Source organism: Rhinolophus hipposideros (genome assembly GCF_964194185.1).
Source record: "Rhinolophus hipposideros genome assembly, chromosome: 5".
Taxonomy (NCBI): domain Eukaryota; kingdom Metazoa; phylum Chordata; class Mammalia; order Chiroptera; family Rhinolophidae; genus Rhinolophus; species Rhinolophus hipposideros.
The window spans coordinates 58,095,161-58,118,165 of NC_138051.1; the positions used below are offsets into that span (position 1 = coordinate 58,095,161).

The 23,005-nt window shown below is 50.6% G+C and overlaps 1 protein-coding gene across 1 annotated transcript in view; it reads left to right on the forward strand.

The window, feature by feature from the left end:
* Positions 1 to 23,005, forward strand: part of SMAD6 (SMAD family member 6) — a 73,552-nt gene that overhangs the window by 11,666 nt on the left and 38,881 nt on the right. The window contains exon 3 of the mRNA XM_081050554.1: positions 691 to 768. Within this exon, the coding sequence (XP_080906680.1) occupies positions 691 to 768 (78 nt within the window). The remainder of the gene's footprint in view (positions 1 to 690; positions 769 to 23,005) is intronic.

Below are 23,005 nucleotides of genomic sequence, written 5' to 3' on the forward strand. Positions count from 1 at the left end.
TGAAGTACTTAAAACTACTTACAAAAAATAAACGCCTTAAAAAAAAACACAACACAACACAAAAAAACAGTCCAGGCATTGAAAGTTGCTCTGTGAACAGGTTTAGATGTGAGGGAGTGGAGGAGAAGAGAGAGAAGAAAAGTTACTCTGGGAGCAAATGCTTGAGCCCTTAATTAGAGGGGTGTAAGCGGGACAGAGTGAGGATGGCTGATAACTTGTTAAAACAGAGTTTCCCCAGCTCCAGCGAGAGGAAGGAAGGAAGGAAGGAAGCAAGAAGGAACAACTTCAAGAATTTTAATGGTTGTAATTAAGTACAGCAACTATGAATTGTTTAGGGGCTTAATTTAACCTTACCCAAGGAGGCTCCAAGTTGCTACTTGCTCAGTCCCCTGAACTTGGGTTATTTCTGTGGTCAGAGCAATTGCAACTTTTTCAGGTGCCAGGGCTGCAGTAGTCAGCATTTTCCAGAAGAGTTCCAGGGCTGGCTGGCCTGGCCTGGTATGATCATGGAACAGAGTTACAGAGTGGCATCAGAAAGTTGGGAGGGACATGCTGCCCTTTGCAAGCACTTGTGTGCACACACGTGCACGTGCACACACGCCCACACAGATGCATGAGAAAGCAGGAAAGGGAGGTGCCCTCCCTGCCCCCCCTCCCCAACTAAATTCTCTTTCTCTTTCCTCCCCATAGATCTATCTGATTCCACATTGTCTTACACTGAAACGGAGGCCACCAACTCCCTCATCACTGCTCCTGGTGAATTCTCAGGTTGGCATTGGTTTTTCTCTGCACGTTGTTGGGGCCATGTTGAGTTTACAGGAGAGGACGGATGGGGGTGGTCCTTGATAGAGGCCTTTTTGATATTCCCCCTCTTTTTCTTTCCCCTTTTCCTCCCACCCCTTCCTGACTGGTGGTGCTGGGGTTAAGAGTCTGTATGAATGAGACCTAACGAGGATAGCTTAAAGTATATGTCAATCCGTGTTTTAACCAGTTGTCTCTACCATGTCTCTTGTAGAAATGAGTAAAGCCCGGCATAATTCTTCATCTCTCATTTTAGCAAGGGGTCTTCTTTTGCCAGCTGCTGGCAGGCAGCAAATAGATGTGCGTGTATACATTTCTCTCGTCATGGGTTTCTCTTCCTGTCCTCACTCTGGGAAGGGTCAGAAGAGGGGGAAATGGAGTGGGTAGACTGGTAAACGGGGTTTGACAGAGGCCAGAGGTTTCTATATCTCTCCCTGAGCAGTAGATGCTGGGCTAGGGAGCAGAAAGAACCCCGGTTTGGAGCTCCCCAATCCCTGCAATTAAATGTTGGCCATAGGGGCATTCCGGGAATACCTAAATCATACTTACCTGAAGAAATGAGACGTTGGTGGTGACCTGGGGGCATCGAGGACTGGGCGGGACTTGGGTGCCAAGGTCTGTGGGGCCCTTTGGGAGCATGGAAGGTTCTGTGCTATGAGAAGAGCGGGGGCTTGTGGCCTGGCTCCTGGAGCACAGTGACAGCCCCTTGGGCTGCAGGTGCTGCCCGAGTGGGCAGGGCTGGATGTCGGGGTGAAGACTTCTGTCTGCATCGCAACTGTCTTTCCCCTGCTGCAGGCCTGTGCCATGAGCAGAGCTGTCGAGTGTTTACTTGGGGCCATGTTGAGTGTTTACTTCGGCCCCTTTACATGCATCTCAGAAGAACGGTGAAGGAACTTCCCCAGGGGCACGTAGTAGCATAGCCATTTGCCACTCTGCTCCTCCATCACCACTGTTTTGCCCTGTACTTTGCAAGGGCTGAGTGTACCTCCTATAAACTTATTTCGCACAGAGTTCGGACTGTCCTCACCATACTCTCCCGGTGACTACACGATGCCGGCTTCTCGTGGTGCCTGGCCATTTCCCACGTCCAGAGCCCTTCGCCATTCATTGTCTATCCCGTCACAGCCGTGGGAGGTGACAGGAGTACATCTGTTTCAAAGACGGAGAAACGAGAAGCAGGAGCAGGAATTGTCTTGTACAGGGTCTCATAGGGGGGCTCATGGCACAGCTGTACTGGGGTCCAGGTCCTCTGGGTCCTACTTACCTTCTCGTCTCGGATGGCCCCTCTACTGGGCTACTTTGTTTTCTTCTCTGCCTTTTGGCCTACTTGGTTATAGTGTCTTTCCCTGAAAGATCTAACCAGATGGACACAAGAAGTGAACATTTTAATCCATTCTTTTTCTTCTGTGCCTATGGGGATGGAAGCCACATATAATCTTGTAGAAGGGGATTGAAAGTATTTCTGAATGCACGATTCTGTGTTCTTGCCAACCCTAAAGGTATTTAATTTAGATGGATCTCATTTGACATTGGTTGGGTGGGTGGGTAAGTTTTTGACATCCCCTTTCCCCCGTCATTAATTGTGGAAACTTCCATGTGTGGAGATGCCTTACGGTTTCACAGTGTGTTCACGGACAGAGTCTCTTTTGATCTCTGTCATCCCATCGTGGGCGTGGTGTGTGGCCCAGGTGGGAAGGAGCAGACCCCAAAGCACCTGTAGGAGGTCCAACCCCCATCTGGTTCCCAGGAGAGAGCATCGTCTGGAGGCTGGGAGCCACGGGGTCTGGCTGCTTTGGGGGCTGTTTGGGATTCCCGCCCAGTTATCCCCGAGCAGTCTTTGGTCCTGGCCACGGAGGAGGCTCTGGTTGATCTACGAGGACTGTGTGGTTCTCGTGAGGAAATTTGGCATCTAGTGGCTTGGCATTCTAAGGGGCTGAAGGAACTCGGAGCAAGTTTGGGATTTTCTGTGGGGAGGAGATTGAATGGCGTCTAGTGGGCTTTGGTCTGAGTGCCAGGAGGTCCTGGTAGGTGAGTGTCATTCCTCGTTGTCGCCACCCCGGCACGACATGCATCTCCTCCTGCTCCAGACGTTCACTGTTCAGGTTTCCCCGTTTACTCGTGCCTGGGGGTCTGAGGACCAATGGGCTGGCACTGCCCCTGCCTCCTGGGAGCTCACAGACCTGGGGTCTTGGTGGCCGTCACACTGGAGGACAGGCTCCGGCAGGGAGCCCCCCTCGGGTGGGGAAAAGGCCCAGAGGGATGGAGGTCTGTGTGGATGAGGAAGGCAGGACTCATCCTGCGCGGATGGAATGCAGGGCTGTGCCTGAGGCCCGGGTGGGAGGTGAGGGCCAGACCATGCCATTGGGTGTTGTAGGACGGATAATGCTGCTGTTGACGACAACAGTTGACATTTTTGACACTCACTACTTAGCGCTTTGCTAAGTGCTGGTCATTCTGCATCTCAGTTAATCTTTATCACAACCCAGTGACATAGACGTGATTCCCCCTATTTCACAGGTGAGGAAACTGAGGCTCATGGCTGGGCCAGCTGCCCAGATTACAAACTGGCAGTGCCAGGTTGAGGATGGGAGCCTGAGCAGTGTGACTGTCCAGCTCTCTCCCCTGTGGGCCCTGCCAGCCTTCCACAGCAAGGGGTCCCATCCCCCACCTGGAGGCACACCCTGGGGGCCAACCTAGAGTGATCAAAAGGAGCCTGGGGGCGGCTGATCCCAATTTAAGTACCAAGGATAGGGGTGGGGGGCTGGCGAGAGACGCTGGCCTCCGTGCTTGTCCACACCACATCAGGCAGAACTTGCAGACCAGACGAGACCACAGCAGACAGCCGCCCCAGGCCTCTCCAGAGCCCCCCCCTTCTCAGTGCCTTGGGATGGGTGACCTGCTAGACCAGCGTGTCTGCAGCCCCAGGACGGAGACCGCCCTTGTTTGTCTTGTACAATGACAATCCCAGCACCCCGCCTGGGGCTGTCTATTTTTATCCAGCTCCAAGGTCTCTGCTTCACTTTCCTGTCCTGTTGTTGAGGCCACTTCAGAAGGAATGGTGGGAATTTTGAGGCTCAGTCACAGCTGGGCAGTCAAGAACATATCGGGGGTGGCAGACAGGGGACTGTCTTATTTCAGCTCTCTTCGGAATGGTTGACACAACATTCATCTGCTCCCTACACCAGCTCCAAATCTAGATACGTGATCCCCTCTGAACAGCCCAGAAAACTGAAGCTCAGAGGGGGCAAGTGACTTCACCAGATCCCTCAGCAAGGAGCAGAGCCTGACACTCTGGGTTCCTGGCTTAACTCAGGGCCTGACGCACTGTCCCCTGACTGTCTAAAGCCCCCCTTGGGCCATCTTCTTCCTCTTCCTCTCTGCAACATCTCCACCTCTCTGCCAGTCCCTGGATTTCAGTTTAGTTTGGGGATGAAAGCAAGATTAGCTGTTTAAATTCATACTAAGGTGTGAGTGGCTGGTAGGATGAAGGGCCACATGGGAATGGCCATCTGAGGAGGGCTGAGGGAAGAGAGCAGGGTTCTCTCTGCTCTACAGTACTCTAGGCTAGTGGAAGAGAATGAGCAGGACACAAGGAGCTTTGTGCCCTGGGTGAGACAAGGAGCAGCCAGGTCAGGCTCGGTACTGGGTGCTGAGTGAGCTCTGGACCATTTAACAAGAGCTTGAGGTGGTGGGGCTGCTTTAGAAGCTGGCTCTGCCTGACTCCGTGCTGTGGGGTTGGGGATGCAGCACTGAGCAGGCCTCTTCAGGAACCAGTGACTCCCCTCTGGTACCCTATTCTAGTGCCTACTGGGTAACTGTTCCAGTGCTTTATTAAGCACCCACTGTATGCAAGGCATGGCATAAGCTGCCTGTCATGGGGACAGGGCTGTCCCTTTTGCTGACCTTGGATGTATGTTCTGGCTTCTCAGTCCTCAGAGCTTGCTGGTTTCTTTCGAGCTCCATCAGCTAGGACAGGCCCCTCATTTTAAAGAGGAGAAGGCCTGGGGAAGAAAGGGAGCTACCCAGCACCACGTGGAGAGTTGGGGGTTCAGCAGGATGTGGGTGTCTTTCCTCCACCAACCAGACTACACTCCTTGAAGGCGTATATCCTTCTCTAGGACCCTTGCATTCTGCAGATTGACAGAGTTTGGGAACAGAGGCTCTGAGAGGTTAGGAGAGTGGCTGAGGGCCACACAGCAAGCATAAGCAAGTAGAGCTAGTTTACAGCCTCAGTGGCTCCCTGCTGCCCACCCACCTGCTTCCTTTCCTCAGTGGTCCCTGTCAGGGTTGGTGCTGTGTGATGTTCACCGTTGGTGCCCACAGACACGGGGAGACGAGTGTGTTGATGCAGTATTGTCTCCCGCCGCTTGCTCATTCCAGGCCCCGATCCTGCCCTCAGATGCCCTCGTCTGACACAGACCCTTGAGCCCCTTGTTCTCCAGAGCGCCCAACCAGTCCAGCCAGTGTTTGCAGAGCCTCTGTAGTAAGGTGGGCAGAAGAGCATGGGCTGTGCACCAATGTACCCTGGGATCAAGTCCCAGCTGTGCCATTTCCTACTTGGACTTTGGGGAATCCACATAACCACACTGTCCCTCAGTTTTCTCACCTGTAAAATGGGGATGATAACACTCTTATCTTATGGTGAGGCTTAAATTAGATGATGCCTGTGAATCAGCCAAGGCCATTACAGTATGTCAGCCTCTGTGCTTAGGTCTGGGGGCACAGAGATAAAAATGACATCATCTGTGCCCTCAAGGAACTCACAGACAGGTAAAGACACAAACAGTAGAAATGAGTAGTGTAAGAGGCAGACTAGAGAAAGAAAGGATTAGTGATCAACTCTTGTTGTGGTGGGGAGATGACCCAGGAAGACTCCCTGGAAGAGGTGATATCCATGTTGAGTTTTACAGGATGAATAGGAGTCTACCAAAGAGATAAGATGTGGGGATAGGAGATGAGTTCAAGGTATAAGGAACAGCAGGTGCAAAGACTTGGAGGTGTGAAGACAGCCTAATGCGTTGGGAAGCGAAAGGAGGTCAGAGGCGTCGGGAAGCAAAGCACCAGGCTTTGGTGGGAGATGAGGCAGAGTGAAGCCAGGGCCTGGATAATGTGTTTTTTTTTAAACTTTGTACTATAATATACAGAGTGCATAGGTAGGTGTCTAGCTCAGTGAAGTTTTGCAAACTGATCACACCTGGGTGACAGGCCTGGATGACATTGCCGTACATGACAGTGCTGAATCCTGACACACGATAATGCATATGCCTCGTGAATGGGCAGAGGGTAACGTTTTAGCTGAAAAGAGGGTTTTATTTGGCTTTGGAGAACAGGAAGGACGTCTTACCTGCTGTCCTGACACAATTAGACTTGAACTTAGATCAGTCTCCATGGTAAGAGCTGGCCCTTGCGTGTGGCCACACCCACTCTGCCTACCCCCGCGGTCAGGCTGCAGCCTGGAGGTGGCAGACAGGTTTCGGGAGGGACCCTGAGCTCCCAGACCAGGACCAGCTTGCCATTTCCAATTCAGAAATGGCCTCAGACTCCTTGCCTTCTCTGCCGGTGGGGGTGACGGAGAAGGAGCACTCACTTCCGCTTTCCAAATCAGCAGCATTTGGAACTTACATTAAGCCTCTGCCTTGCATTTTTTTAGCTTTGACCGAAGACTAAAAAGAGCCTCTTCCCTCCTTAGAACCTCCGGGGTATCTCACAGGGGGACCCATTCTTTCTGGGTTGCTTGTTTGAGGCTGGAGAAGAGGTAGTGAGGGGTGAAGGGTGAGTGACAGAGGTGGCTTCAGCAGCCCTGGGTGTACTGGGCAGTGGTGGAAGGGTTCTGGGCATCCTGGTTGGCCACGAAGCCAGAGTGGGTTCCAGACTTGGCTGTGTCCCTTACCCTGCCGTGTGACCTCAGGCGCTCCTTACATCCCAGTCTCAGTTTGCTCAGCGGTACCTTAGGGCCATTGGGCCCCTGATCTCTGGGACCCCTGGATGCTGATGTGTTCCAGGCAGAAGGTACCAGCTCCTGGGCCGTGAGGGGTTGTGTGGAGAGCTGGGGCTTCTGGCCCACAGAATCTGAGCTTCTCATGATTGTCCCAAAGCAAAATGAAGGCCTCGGACAGCACCACGTGGAGGGAGGTCATCAGTGTCCTGGATACGCCACACCCCAATCCCAGAGCACTAAAGCTTGGGGACTGCAGTGAGAGTATACTTGACCAGTAAAGAACCCAAGGCCCAGAGAGGGCGACTGACTCGCCAGAGATCACCAGCTTTTATACCCTCTGCAGAAGACCCCAGGGCTGGTATGTTTCCTGACTATAGGCTTTGGAGTAACAAGTCAATGTACTGAACATTTATTAAGAATTTACTGCAGGCCAGTATCAGGTAGTACAAAATGATGAAAGCCCGGACCTTCCCGTTGAGGAGCTGATGGTCAGGAGAGGAAGACGTCAAGCAAAGCATGGGGAGTGATTTTGCTAAGTGCTGTGGTACTGTGGGCACGGCTTAGCACTGGCTCAGAAACAGGAGCCAGAAGACTCTTAGGGTGGGAATGGGGTGTTCAGGAAAGCTTCAAGGAGAAAGTGATTCTGAGTTAGGTTTTGTAGGATGACTAGGAGTTCACTGAGAAGCTAACAGGACATAGACAGCCTGTAGAAGGAACAGCTTGTGCAGAACGCTGTGTCTGAGTTTGTTTGTGATGAGAAGGTTAATATGTGAGAGATGGGAGAATAGGGAAAGGTGAATCCGGAGAGGGTGTCTTGAATTTGCAGGAATGGACTGGAACGGACGGACTGTTGTCACTGGGGCAGGGGACCCCTGTGGTACACTTGGTCCTGAAGGGGCTCTGGACCTTGTCTGGCATCCAGCACAGGGCCTAGCCCATAGCCAGAGGTCATTGTGGAATGAATGAATGAATGAATGAATGAATTTTTGCCTGGGAGAAAGATATCCAGAGAGAGAGAACACGTAAAGATAAAAACAAATATCCAAACACATATTTAAGAATCACAGCTAACACAGAGCTCTGCGAGGCACTCTCTAAGTTCTGTGTACATATTCATTCATGGAATCCTCCCCACAACTCTTATGCGGTAGCCATTTTTATTAGCCAAATTAAAGAAGTAACAGAGGCTCAGAGAGGTTAAGTAATTTGCCCAAGATCACCCAGCAAGAAAGCAGTATAACTGGGATCAGTACACAGGCAGTCTGGCCCCTTGGGTTCCCCAGTGTCTGGCACGGTGCCTTCTCTGCCCCCTGGAAGATGTAGGAGTCACATAGTTCTGGCTCCTCGGGGGCCTCTGTGACCCTGGGCATCCAAGATTCGGCATGAACAACTGTCACCAGGCCCCAGAGCAGCTCTGCTCAGGATGGTTGCTGGATGAAGAAAGGAATGACCAGTGAGATGGAGGGTAGATGGGCTTCTGAGAGGAGGCTTGGGCGAAGGGGAGTCCTGTGCTTATCTAGCACTGCTTGACTCAGAGCTAGTGGCACGTGGCCCCTACCCTCACCGTGCCTCGGGTGGCCTGCATCACCGAGGGGAACCGGCAGGTTTTCTCAGAGACCTGAAATTCCAGAAAGTAAACTTGCTTGTATATAGCCTAATCACAACCATGTGTCTGCTGGGTCCCATGGCTCGCTCTCCTCCTAGACTTGCTGGCATGCTTTCTCCGGGCGCCTGCAACAATCGGGAGCCGTGCTCGAAAGTTTCCTGGTCAGGGGAGAGTGGCTGTTGCCAAGAGCTCCTTCTTTGATGCAAAAAATATATCCTGAAGGTACTTTGTCAGATGTTTTTATATTAAACATTCTCCTTCTGTGGCCCTTGGCTGCCAAGGGAAGCAGAGATGCGTGGCTTTTCTAGTTGCCCTGATGGAAAGAATTCCTGAGGTTCACAGGCTTTTCTACGTGCCCCTCGCCCCCACTCAGGGCCTGGTACCCTCAGCCACAGAAGGTCAGGCCTTGGGGGCTGGCACGTGTGCAGAGCAAGGACGCTACCCTCACCTTGGGGTAGAAGTTGTGTGGGTTTGGGAAAGCAGCGGTCTCAGGTCTGGAGTGGACCTCCCAGCCTCTGTCCCAGACTGAGGTGAATCATTGCGGAGACTCAAATTGATCTTTAGAAGGAGAGGTGGGAACTAAGAGATAGGAGCCTAGGAGCCATTTTGATTTCTGAGTTGGCCAGGGTACTGCAAGCACCAGACAGAGCTGGGAGACGGGGCTGTTGGGCCTTCTGGGGCAGGTGGGAGGAGAAGATAGAGATGGGGGCTCCATCACACAAGCTGAAATCAGGAAGAGTGGGGCAGAGCTGGGCTGGGGGCTCCTCAGCCTGGGAAGCAGCTGAGGGAGGGACATTGCTTGGCAGATGTGTTCAGTGGGCATGTTGGGAGAGGGACGGGGGCATAGTACAGCTGTCTGGCTCTGGCTCCAGCTCTGGCCTCTTGGGTTGAATGGGTTGAAATGGGGCATCCCATGGGCACCCTGGTAGACAGGCTGTCCACATCAGCCCATCAGCATGCGTGCGCCCCAGAATGTCCAGACTGTGTATCCCCACCCCTCCACCCTCCTGTCCACAGCCTTATGTTCAGCCCTGAGGCACGACGCTCCTCAGCCCTAGCCGTCCACTCAGTGGCTGTGTGGTCTCCCACCGACCACACGTCCTCTCTGGGCCTCAGGGTCTGCCCTGCTGGGCCAAGGGATGGGCAGGGTCCCTCCCAGGCCTGCCTGCAAGGTCACAGGAGAAGAGGGGCATTGTTTCCCAAGCAAGGACTCTAGGCTTTTCTCAGATGTTGGGAATGGGGCTCAGGGACCTTAATCCTGAGGGCAGGGTCTTTTCCACTGAGCGTCCAGCTCAGGGCCTGGCGTGCTGGCCAGTGGATGTCGGGATTGTGTTTGTGAGTCATAGAGGCTTCTCCACACAACGGGACTCACTCAGTTCATGTTGTCTGTCTCAGGCTCAGAGACCCTGACTTGGGGTGGGGGCGCCCTGCCTTTGGGGCCTCCGCTGCTGTCTGACCCGAGAGAGGAGGGGAGAGCGGGCCCAGGCACTTGGGGAGACAGACCTCGTCTCCTCCTACCTGGCTGCCCGGCTGTGTGTAACTGCCAGCCCTCTTCCTCACGAGACAAAGTCTGGAGAGAGCCCCAGGGGCTTCCTCTGAGTGCAGAGGTAGTGCCGCACCTGGCCTGGGGGTCAAGAGACGCAGCTCCCATCCTGGCTCTCTCCCACATCTCTTGGTAGTCAGCTTCTCCAGCTGTAAAATGGGCCACTGGTCTACCTCATTGGTTCTCAACCCTCTTTTCACAGAGTCCCGTGAAGGCTTTTTAAATAGCTCAGACCCCATTCCAGAAGTGTTTGGGGAGCAACTGGGTATTAGGATTTTTAAAAATTCCCAGCAGATTCGGATATGCAGCCAGAGCTAATGACCCAGGTCTGGATGGACCTAGAAGGGACCTAGCGCATCTAGCCATCTTCTCAAGGCAGGAGCCTTTTCTGTATCTGGGCCCCCAGCCTGTATTTGGTCACTTCTGGGGACAGGCACACATATCCTTTTAAAACAACCTGTTATGTTTGTGAGCTGCCCCCGACTCCAGTCCCTGTAGCTTTGATGTGTATTCTGAGAGCACCAGGGAGGTCACATCTGAATGTCCCTCTGGAGTCACCAGGTGCCTACACACCAGGTCTCTCCATAACCTGATGGAGTGGGTGTTGTAACTTCCAGTTTTCAGGTGAGAAATCTGAGTTTGGGAGGTTAAGTGACTTGCTCTGAGACGCTCAGCGGAAGGCAAGTATCTGGTTGGTTCCATGTGGATGTCGCAGCTTCCGTCCTCAGGAAGGTGGGTTCTCTGTGATTGCTCAAGAAAGCCGGGGGCAGCCCTTCCTGGGTCCTCATGCCTCCCTTGGGTCTGAATAGCTTTACTGAAAAATAAAATGAGCCACTCAGCTCTGTCCACGCTTGCTTTTAGACCTCAGAGTCGGGTGTGGAGTGAGGGGTGTAGATGACACGGGGGTGCTGGGGACCCAAGAAGGCAGGGGTGAAAAGCGCAGGCTTGGAGGCCAGACAGACCTATGCTCTACATGAGGTAGCCTCTGTTTTGCAGCCTTACTTAACTCCACTTCTGACAAGTGGGCTGGGCAACACCATCGACTCCATGGAGATGCCCTGTGTATCATAGGTGGCACAGTGCGTGGCGCACATTGGATTTGTAGAAAATGGTAATGAAGTGAATTGGTCACCACGTAGTAGCATGAGGGATAGCGTAGCAGGAAGGGGAAGATAGTCAAGGGAGGGCCTTCTCAGGGAACTGGGAATCTCATCTCGGCCTAGAGAGGCAGGGCGAGTGCGGTTTCCTGAGTGGGCAGTGTGGGCTGAGACACAGCGCTGCCCAGGGTGGCTGCAGGGATGGAGGGATGCTGGGAGCAGAGCTGGGCGTGAAGGAAGCCGAGGGTTTCACTAGGCTGGAGAGGAAAGGGCACCCAGGCCTGGGGACCTGCTGGGCAAAAGAAAGACGGTGTGAGGATGCCTGTTCTGGGAAGACGAGTGGTCCTGGCAGGGAAGGGAGAAGTGGGGAGGACCTGGAATGGCATTTCAGGGAGGGCAGGACTTTCCTCTGTGGTGGGCCGTGGCTGCAGGCCCCGAAATACTTCTGACTGATAGATGGATTGACTGCAACCTTTGAGGATAGGCTAGTATGGCCCAGGAGTGTAGAGTTTTGTTTGCTTGATGTAAACTTTTTACTGATGTATATAATATGTGTGCAGAAAAGCACATACAAGTGAACAATATTTCCAAACTTCATGTATTTGTGTAACTACTGCCCAGATCAAGAAATAGAAGGTGACATCCAAAGTCCCCTCAGGGGTCTTTCCAGTCACCCTTCACCCCTCACAGGCAACTAAGCTCCATCCTGACTGGGAACAGCACGGACTCCTTTTCCTGGTTTTGAGCCTGGTGCAAATGGAAGTACATAAACACCGGGGCTCTTCTTTTTTGTTTTAATTGATACATAACATTGTATTAATTCAAGGTGGACAACATCATGGTTTGATATATGAATATATCGTGACACGATTACCAGTCTAGTTAACATTATCACTACACAATTAAAATTTTTTTTTCTTGTGATGAGAACTCTTAGGATTTACTCTCTTAACAACGTTTCCGTGTACCATACAGCAGTGTTAACTAAGTCGGGGTGCTGTACATTACATCCCCAGGTCTTATTTATCTTATAACTGGAAGTTTGTATCTTTTGACATCCGCCTTCCCCTCCCCCATGCCCCTCCCCCCAACCTTTGGCAACCCCTAATCCTGTGGGCTCTTCTTTAACTCAACAGAATGTTTGCAAGGCCCATTCATGTTGTTGTGACACCTGTGATCACTCATTCGTTGGATTATTACTATCGCTGGATAATAATTTCTGGGCATAGACCTCGGTTCTCCTAGTCTAATGTATCCATTCCACCACTAATGGGTAGTTCCCAGTTGCTGGCTCCTACCGATGATATACAGTAAATATTCTTGGACAAGCCTTTCTGTGGATATAAGGACATACTTCACCTGGGTATAGACCTGGGAGTGGAATTGCTGGGCTCTATGTTAGTCTGTGGGCAGCTTTATTCCACGCCCTGCCCGACTGCTGTCCGAGGCCACAGCATTCAGTCAGAAACAGTTCAGGGGGCGTTTCGTTCATTCCACCCATTTTACTGAGATCCCGAGAGGGGCAGTGCTTGTCCTTGGTCCCACAACTCCCAAGTGGTAGAGCTCGGTCTAGACCTGAAGTCTCCCCACTTGGTGTCCAGAGCCTCTGCCCACACAGGAATTCAGGTCCCGTACCCCGTCTCCCCCCTTCACCCCTGAGGCAGGATTTTAGCTCAGTATCCTTTTTGAAGGCCCTGGGCAGTGCACTCTGGGAAAAAACAAAACAGAGAAAAGAGTGAAAGGAAACCAAACATTGGAAAAGAAGTGTGTTTCCAATAAACTGGGCCTTTCACCAGTAGCCAAAACATTACATTCCTGGACCCCGGGCGCAGCCGGCTGGCTTTGCCTCTCTGGGCTGTAAATCTTGCTGGGCATTTGGTTGGGACTCTTGCATGGTCCCCGGGACACACAGACAGGCAGTGTCCTTCGGGCTTTGGATCCCTGGACTTGGGGGTGGCATGTCATTTTTTCATTGGGCTGGCTCAGCCCCAGCGGGGCCTCTGACAACAGGCCTCCAAGGCCTTCTGAGGGAGCAGTGTGTGAGTTACCGTCAGAGATTTTCTTCACATGCCCACCCCCTCCCTTTCTTGGGTGCTTTGATCGGTTTGAGGTGTTTATAGGCTTGATTCACAACCGAGTTACCAGGGTTTTCCACGGAAATAACTTATTAAAGGGGCCGTGCACACAGCGACATTGAAGTCTGGGGAGGGGAGCGCATCAAAGTGGTTCACTGGCCTGGCGCTGCAGACCGGCCAGAAGGGGCAGGGAGGGGCGGGCCTGGGCTGCAGGAAAAACACTTGGGCTTAAGAAAACACTCCCAGACAAACCCAAATTCAGGTCCATGGGAAAAAAGGGGGAAAGTGAAAACCCAGCATCCTGGGCCAGCCCTCCGTGGGACCCTCCAGCCCAGATGTGGGGACACATGTGGGTACCCGGCTGACGCATGGTGCCCGGCTTTCTGTTGTCATGCCTGCCCTTCCCCTTGGCCCAGGTCTGTTCCTTGGAAGGAAATTCTAAGGCTTCGGGCTTTCTGCTGCCTTTTGCCAGGGATGGATGGGGGAGAAGTTAGGGGTAGTGGGATTTTCTGGTTCCCTGCCTTCCTGATAGCTTCTTTTCTTTGATTTAATTACATCTGATTTGGCGTTTGAAGCTCACTACAAGCCTTCATTTCCCAGGAAAACTTCAGGGCTTGTTGCACAGCCCACAGTGGCTTTGGTATTTTCTGAACTTTCAGTAGTTTTTATCTCTACCGCTCCCTTGCTGAGAGTTGACTTTGCATTTAGTTTATCCATTGTCCCCACCAGATGGAATGAATGCCTTCTGGGCAGGGTCTGGGTCTGCCTCTGCCCCTCAGGAAAACTGGTGGCCCTGGTACCTGGCATTGTCCACCTCGTGCAGGAAGACATGGATGGAAGTTGGTCTCTGCAACTCAATCCTGGGACCAGCTCACAACTAAATGTGAGTGCATGTTTTGCACTCACATTTTAGCCATTATTGTTACTGCTTCTCCCGCTCTTTTCCAATAATAACGACAAGAGCAGGAGAAGCATTAATAATGACTAAAATGTGAGTGCAAAACATGTGACAGACACTGTGTTTCCTACTCCTTAAGCTCATTCGGTCCCAATAATGTAGGTTCTGTTGTTACTTACCCCCATTTTTCGGATGAGAAAACAGGCTCAGAAGGAAGAAGTAATTTGCCAGGGGCAACAAGCTAATAAGTGGAAGAGGTGGGATTTGAACCCAGATTTACCTGACTCCAGAGCCGTGGGTCCTTGCATAAGTCAGTTTACCTCTCTGGGCGGGAATCATCCCGCATTCTATCAGTGAGGTCACAGGCTGGTTGGAGAAACAAGACAGGTCTTCATGAGGCTGCATAGGGTTTCTTGTTTGTTTTGGTTTATTAAGATACAACATTTTTGGAAAGTGTACTGTTCTGTGAAATTTGTCAGTTGTGTAACCACTTCAGTCAAGATACAGAACACTTCCATTGCCCCAAAAAGTTTCTTGGTGACTCTTTATGGTCAGCCTTTACCCCAGCCCCCAGCTGCTAGCAATCACCCATCTGATTTCTCTCTCTTTGGTTTTGCCTTTTCTAGAATATGCTGTAATCATACAGCAAGTAATCTTTTGTACCTTTTTTTTTTTAAACTCAGAATAATTCTTTGAGATTTATCCATGTTGTTGCATGGATGGACATTTGGGTTATTTCCAGCGTTTTTGGTGATAGACATTTGTGTTAAGGTTTTTGTGTGAATGTAAATTTTCAGTTCACTTGGGTAAATACTAGGAATAGGATTGCTGGGTGTATGGTTAAGGTATGCTTAACTTTATGTTAAAAAACTATCAAATAGTTTTCCAAAGTGGTTGTACCGTTTTGCAATCTCCAGCAATGTAAGACATTTATCCCACGTCCTCACCAGCACTTAGTATGGGCAGCTTAGTTTTCTTTGGGTTATTCTAATAGATGCGTGTTGGTATTTCATTGTGGTTTTAATCCACATTTTACTAATGACTAATGATGTTGAATATCTTTTCATGTGCTTATTTGGTGTCTGTACTGTATATCTTTGGTAAAGTGCCCTTTCAGATCTTTTCACTTCTTTTTTTATATTAGGTTGGTTGCTTTCTTATTAAATTTTGAGAATTCTTTACATACTCCGGCTATCCGTCCTTTAAAAGATATGTATTTTGTAACTATTTTCCCCTAGTCTGTGGCTTGTCTTTTCATTTTCATAATGGAGTCTTTTGAAAAACAGAAGTTCTTAATTTTTCTGAAGTCCAATTTATCAGTTGTGTTTTTATGCTTTTTGTATTATATGAAGAACTCTGCCAAACCCATGGACGCAAAGATTTTCTCCGGTTTTCTTCTGGAAATTTTACAGTTTTAGGTTCTATCTTTAGGTTTATAATGATGTCGAGTTAATTTTTGTGTAAGGTATGAGATAAGGGTTTGGGTTCTTGCCTTTTTTTTTTTTTTTTTTTTTTTTTTTGCATTTGGAGGTACAATTGTTCTAGTACCATTTGTTGAAAAGACTACCCTTCTCTTTCAAGTTATGTTGGTCCTTTTGTCAAAAATCAATTGATCGTATATGTGTGTTCTCTTTCTGGATTCTATTCTGTTTCATTGTCTGTGTGTCTATCCTTTTACCAATACTGCACTGTTTTGAGTATGGTAGCTTCACAGTTTCAAAATCTGGTAGTGTGAGTCCCCTGACTTTGTTCTTTTTCCAAGTTTTTTTGGCTCTTCCAGGCATTTGCATTTATATATTAATTTTAGAATCAGCTGTTAGTTTCTACATAAAGGCCTACTGGGATTTTGATTGGGATTGCGTTAAATCTATAAATCAAGTTTGAGCAGAATTGACATCTTGACAACATCGAGTCTTCCAATCAATCAATATGGCATATCTCTATACCTTTAGGTCTTTGATTTCTCTCTTCAGAAAATACAGATCTTGCCCATTGTTGTTAAATTTATACCAGTGTAGTTCACGTTTCTTGGTTGTATTGTAAATTGTAAAAGATTTTACAATTATTTATTACTAGTATATAGAAATACAATTAATTTTTATATGTTGACCTCATATACATAGGATTTGAATGGCTCCAGTGCTTGGCATGGGCTGCTGTGTTTCAAAGGAAGAGTTGCAAAGTGGAGGATTTTTAGTCCTGGACTTAGACACACTACCTCTGCCCCATGCCATTCCCTAAGATAATCAAGTGTCGGTTTATCCCACTGAGATAGAGGTGACATCTTGGGCAAGTTGCCTAAGCCCTTGGGTGTCAGTTTCCTGTCTGTACAATGGAAGGCAATGGCGAGAACTGGATCAGATGACCTGTGAGATCCCTTCCAGCTCTGAGCCTGCTGTTCATATAAACTACAGGATAGGAGATTTGGGAGAGAGCTGAGGCCTTATCTTAGGGAACCCTTATTTCTCAGAACTGAGAGGGGAGGATACTTGCCTGGGCTTGCACAGTCCTAGCTGCTGAGAGGACAGGACCCCTGATTTGGACAGGGAAAGACAGCCCAGCATGGTGACTGGGAGGTGACACCACGGCCACAGCAGGAGGGAGGGAGGGAGAGAGAAGCTGGAGAGGCCACCATCAGTTCAGAAGTGGCCAGTTTACATTTGGCTGTTTTCAAAGTGTAAAAGCACCATGCTTGGAAATGCGGGTTTTGGCTGACCTTGCCTGGAGTGGGGAGTTTAAAGGCCTTTGTAACTCTGGTTTGGAACAGGGTCTGGGCATGGCTAGGGGAAAACACTGGAACCCATTAGTTCTTGTTCCTGTTGCTCTGCTTCTGGAGGGGGAAGCAACCTCCCCTCCACCTAGTCACTGCAGATGGTGCAGGAACCTGAAAGGGACGGAGCAGGGAGGAGAGGAGAAGGAAGGGAAAGAGCCTCCTCAGCCACAGGGGCTCATGTGGCCTTTACTTAATAGAGCCAGGAGCAGCTCTTAGCATTTAATGTCCATTGGCTTTGATTTTCATGGCACCTCTGTGAGTTATCATACCATTTTACAGATGAAGACACTGAGACTCAGTGTCTTATCTTCTTCACTTATCTACCAGGTAGCAAGGGAGGGAGCTGTGATTCAAAAAGTTGTCTCTGATCTCAAAAGCTGGTGTGATGTGGAGGAGTTACTAATGGGCACATGGTTTCCGTTGGGATGATGAGAAAGTTCTGGAACTCGATAGTGGTAATGGCTGCGCAACATTATAAGTGTATTTAATTCCACTGAACTGTACATTTAAAAATGGTTAATTTTATATACTGTGTATTTCACTACAATTGAAAAAAAGCTGGTGTGCCCTTTCCCCTATCCGTGGCACCTGCCACCAAGTAGGTTCTTTGGCATGGAGATGCCTCCTGGTGGGTGGGACTGCCCAGGGTCCAAGCAGAAGGGTGGGCAGGGGCTTTGGCCAGGGGACAGTCACGCTGGGTCCGCCTTTCCACATCATTCCCCTCTTTAAGGATAGAGAGAAACTTAGACTCTGGCAGCGTCCCCCAAAAGGATGTTGGAACACTGTCCCAGAGCTCTCGGTCCACACGAAAGAGGTGGGACCTGGAGTGCCCACGGCCTGCAGGCCACCAAAGCCTTGCCCTAGCTCAGGGCTGGGCTGGAGCCAGAGTGGGTAGCCTGGTGCCTGCCTGGTTGGCCTCTGGTCTCTTCCCCTTGGAACTGCTCGGAGTTATGACTTTCCCCCACAAGAGCTTTCCCCTTTGGGAGAGCAATCAGAGAGGGAAGTGAAAACCTAAGTGCCCATATTTTTTTCAGAGATGTATAATGAAGGATGTAGAGGGAAATGATATGAGGTACTCTGGCCAAAACAAACAAGCAAATAACGAAACACAGGGGGCTGAATGAAGCCATCTTGGTCATTGTTGAATTGAGTGAGAGTTAGCTGGGCCGGCTTCTTAGAAGCAGAGCCTGAGATGAGGATTTGGATGCATGTGGTTTATTAGGGGATGGGGGGAAGGTGTGCTCAGGAGAAGCTAGTGAGGGAAGCAGGATGGGGCGGAGGATGTGGTCTCAGCTGGAGTCCAGCCTCTGCCTGCCCCACAGCAGCTCCAGCTCTCCTCTTAGGCCTGCACTGCCCCGCAGAGGTGGTCACACCTGGAGGCAAGGGTCAGCCTTTTGTTCCCATGGCAGTTAATCACTGGTTGTTGGCGCGCGCGCGCACACACACACACACACACACACACACACACACACACACACCCATGTTGGGGGGGGTGGCTATAATCACCTGACCCAGGACAATTCTCTCATCAAAGGGCATCTGTGAACCACTGGGAACCAAACCTCGTAGCTGAGGGTAAAGAGGACCTGGGGTGGGGGGGAGGGCCCTGTAACAGCATCTACTACATGGATCGATGGTTTATTGTTACTGTTCTTTTTACTTTTGGTGTAGGCTTGAATTTTTCATAATGAAAAAAATCTCTACTGAAACTAGGTTCTGAGAAGGAAGGAAGGAGAGGGAACTTCACCCACTGGGTGCTGGCTTTATGCCAGGCAGCTCCCTGCCTTCTTTTACCTGGGTTACTTCCCTGAGGCAGATGGGGAAGTTGAGGCTCAGAGAAGTTAAATAACTAGCCCTAGGTCTAAGATTGCCAGATTTAGCAAATAAAAACACAGGGTGTCAGCTATATTTGAATGTCAGATAAACAACAAGAACATTTTAGTCTAAGTGTGTTCCACGTAGTGTTTGGGAAGTACTTATACTAAAACGTTATTCACCATTTAGCGGAAATTTAGATTTTAACAGTGCGTCCTGTATTTTACCTGAGAAACCCCCTGCCCAGGGCATTTGTCTTGTAAGTGGCGGAGTTAAGATTCATACTCAGTTGGGGCTGACACCAAAGCTTATGTTTTCCAACCCCAGTGGGTGCAGCACTCACAAAGGGTTTCTGGAGGCAGTGTCTCCCCAGAGCCTCATTAAGGTGCTGCCTGAGAGCAGCTTCGAAAAATACTGATGCCGGGGCCCCACCCCAGCCCAATGAAATGAGAGCCTCTGTAGGATAACCCCACTCTTCCCCCCAGGAGTTTTTATAGCTTCCGCGGGTGAATCTGACATGTAACCACGGCCAAGGATCATTGGCCCAGCACCGCCCCCCGCCCCCCAGCCCTCATTGTTCGTGAATGTGGGAAGTTGTCCACCAGAGACCAAGAGGGAACCCTCTGGCACCTGGAAAGCACCCAGAGCCTCTGCCTGGCCCGGGCCCAGGACTGGGTGAGGGAGAGGCGGGGAGCCCTTGCTTCGCCCTCCGCAGTTCAGCATCCTCCCACGGCAGGCAGGCGAGAGTTTAGGCCGGTGCAGGCGCTGCCCCAAACCGCCAGCCTGCTGGGCGCTCTCATAGCCCCCAAGCCTTTGCTCCCGCCTCTACTTGGAATGCCTGTCAGGCTGCTTTGTCCACCTGGCCCACTCTTCCTATTCCTGCTAGAGGTCCAGCTCATGTCACCTCCTCTTGGAGCCTGTCCTGCCCCCCACAGCAGAGCTGGCCACCCCATCCTCCATTGCCTCATGGTACAGACTCAACAATAGCAGCTCACTTCTTAGCAGGAATGAGTGAGGGGTCTGCTGCCTCCCTACTTCTCCATGTCTGAAGGTGGGGCCTGGCATGGCGAGGCTTGGGAAATGGGAATTGAACTGAGGGAGAAGGAAGGATTTTGATGTGAGAGTGGGGTCCCATCTTTCCTCCTCACCCTATTGTCTCCAGGAAGGTCCCCTATTCCCACCCCTCCTCTTCTAGGCTGGCACCCCAGTTCATGTACCTGGAGTTTAGGCCCTGTGCAGCCCAAAGGTAAATAGGCTTATAATGACTTGAGGGAAGAAAAAAGCAAGTGAGTCAGGAAGTCGTGCAGTGCCAGCTCTGAGCCTGGGTAGATGGAAAAAGGCCCCTGTGGCAAATCCAGAGCCTTGGAGCCAGGCCCCAGCCAGCCTGGCCGGATCCTCTGCTTCCCAGAACTCCACTCTGGATAAACACGGAAGTGAGGAGCGAAGCCTCCCCCCTTTTGAAAGGGCCCGTGGCTCAGAAGGAGGCCGAGGGGTTGGGGAGGAGAGCTCGGGGACTTGCTGTTCAGGTATTAAAAGAATGTTTTGGTGTTTTTTTTAAATTGTGGTAAATACACATAACACAAAGTTGACCACTTTAACCATTTTTTTAATTGCACAGCTCCGTGGCATCAGGTTCATTTGCATTGTAGTGTAACCATCACCACCACCCATCCACAGAACTCTCTTCATCTTGCAAAAGAATGGCTTTTTAAAGCTTTATATTCAATTTTGTTGAAAATATACACTGAGAGGCTATTTTTACATCCCTGACTGGGAACACAGATAAGTAAAATAGGCCCCTGCCCTCATTCTCGTGGGGAGATAGGGCCAACGAGCCAGGGAAGGTTGGACACAAGAGAACGGGGCTCGGCTGGATGTGTGCAGTGGGGGCGCCTTGCTGGGCTTGGCCCCCACATGGGACGTGGGATGCTGGTGTCCATGGACCACTTATAAATCTATCTGTTTGTGTCATCGCCATGAAAACGGGGCGTCGTGGTGCACGAAACGTGTCACAATGATCCAGGACGTTCAGAAAAGAGAAAAAAATGGCCCGTTACACACTGCCACGCTCGGTTTCCTCTCTTCCTTCACTGTCTTGGCTCATGCGAATTTTCGTGCGGCTGCAATGCAGTGGCATAGACGATAGCATTTTCCTTTCTGCCCTCCTCCTTAGTATTGTATTAGCACCACGTTTCCATGTTGCACCCCCAAGCTTCCCATTGTTCATGAATAAACCTACTTTGTTCAGGGAGCAGTCCTACCATTAACCCTTCCAAGGGGTGGGGCCGGCTGCACTGGGGGAAGAGAACAGGTTCAGCTGGGTGGGCTGACAGGTAGAAGGAGTAGGCCAGATGCTTCTGGCAGCTTGTGGGGCACCTCCTTTTCTGAGAAAAGTTGGGGACAGTGGATGCTGGGGATACTTGTGTGGCGCCTTTGAGTCTATGCATGACATTCACAGGCAGCCCTCTCTCGGTCCTGCATCACCTGTCGGAGCTAAGGCTCTCACCTGGCTGCAAAGGGAACCCAGGTGTGCATTGCTCGACCCGACAGTCTTCCAGACACTGAAGATGGACAGTGCATGTCTGATATACGTGTCTGTCTTTCTGGGGCTTTGTACTGGCACTCCCAGAGCCTCCTGGAGAGAGAGCCTTACCCAGGCCATCTGTTTCCCCGTGGGGTTCCCTCATCCTCCGCACAGATGGTGGGGGAAGCTGGTGGGGAGCTGCTCCAGGACACAGGTGTGCAGTGCTCAGGACCCTTGGAGAGAGACAGGGCACCAGCAGTGGCATCGTTTTGGTTAGCTTAAAACACACCTATTTGCTTTTGTTTCTCAAAGAAGCATGTGGCTCATGATGGAAAATTTGGAAAGCATAGCAAAGTGCAAAAAGATGCAAAGAAGAAACCCATAATCCGACCCTCCAGAGAGAACCACTGTTAACATTTTGGCTTATTCTGTTTAAAAAATTTGTTTTCTGTTAAAAAATACAGTTTTGTATCCTGCCCTTCTCCCTCAGCATTACATAAATATTTTCCCATGTCATTAACGCTCTCCATAAACAGTTTTTGATGGCTGCATTCTATTCTGGCCTATGGATCGACCAGGGCTGACTTACGAGCTCATAAGTGGGACACCTGGCCTCCCAGGTGGGAAGATGGACCCCAGCCATGAGGAGGGCTCGGACCCGGGGCAGGCAGTGGCTCTGGCTCCTTCAGTCCTCCCTGACCTGTCCTCTGGGCTGTTGTGCTCCTGCCTGAGCCTGGCAGGGAGGTGGACACCCGGCATGTGGGCTATAACCACTCCCACCTTTGAGCTTTGGCAGCTCTGGGCATGAATGGGATGGCTCTTCCAGGAAGCCTTCTCTGCTCACTCCAGCTTGGGGTGGCAAGTGGGTGTTTGCCCTCTTCTCTGAGCTCGCATGTACGAAGGACGAGCCTTCCCACGTACTGCCTAGATTCTGTGTGCTCAAGGGTAAGCATCGTCCCTGCCACGCTTAGCCTCCTGGTTTTGCTTGCTTCGCAAAGGACTGGCTTTAAAGGAAGGCCTTGACATTCGTTAGCTGTGTGAATTCTGGCAAGTTCCTTAAACTCTCTGAATCTTGGTATCTGTGAAATGTGAGTGATAAGAATGTCCTGGGTGCTGGTTTATTGTGTAAATGAGAAGAGATCGTCTAGGCCAGGAGCCTAGTACTGTCCATGGACGTGGTGGTGCTTTGTAAGTGGTGGGGGTTACTCCGAGTGTCAACAGCGAGAGTGTCCTATCTGTCATCTCCCCTTTCACTCACAGAAATGAACAACCCAGTAGGGAATGGTTGACCCGAACTAACTCTAGTTGATTCAGCTACAAGTGAATGAACTATCTTTGCTCCCTTTTCTTCTGCCCACACTTTGGTTGGGGAAACTGAGGCCACCCTGAAGGTCCGCCTACACTCTGTGACTCTTGGCAGATCCCTGGAGGGTGGTGTAGGAAACGTCTTTGGAGATTCAGTAACACACTGGATACATCAGTTGGTGAGCCAAGGAAATTAGCAGTAAAGAGCTCATTTCGATAGCAATGAGCTGAGTCTCCCTCCAGCTGCCAGACATTTACGAGGCTGGCTGGGTGCCGACGGCCAGAGGCCTCCAATGGCCCTCATCCCTCTGCCTTCCGGCTGGAAATAATTCGTATTTAAAAAATAACAATAATAATAATAAAAAATCTCCATCTACTCTGACTTTCTGGTTCCTTCAGTCCCAGGTGGGGAGGTGGTGGATGTCCCTGCCCTGTGAACTCCGTATGGGGCCGTCAGACAGGAAGGGTATCCCCTTTCTCAGGGACGAGAAGGTTGGTCCACTCTACCCTCTCTGCAGGATGACCAAGGGTTTTCTTCGCAGGGACCCTCCAGAGCAGAAGGATTTGGGGAATTTCAGTAGGATCCTGCAAGAGCTTTGGGTCCTTTTCCTACTCTGGGTCTCAGTTTCC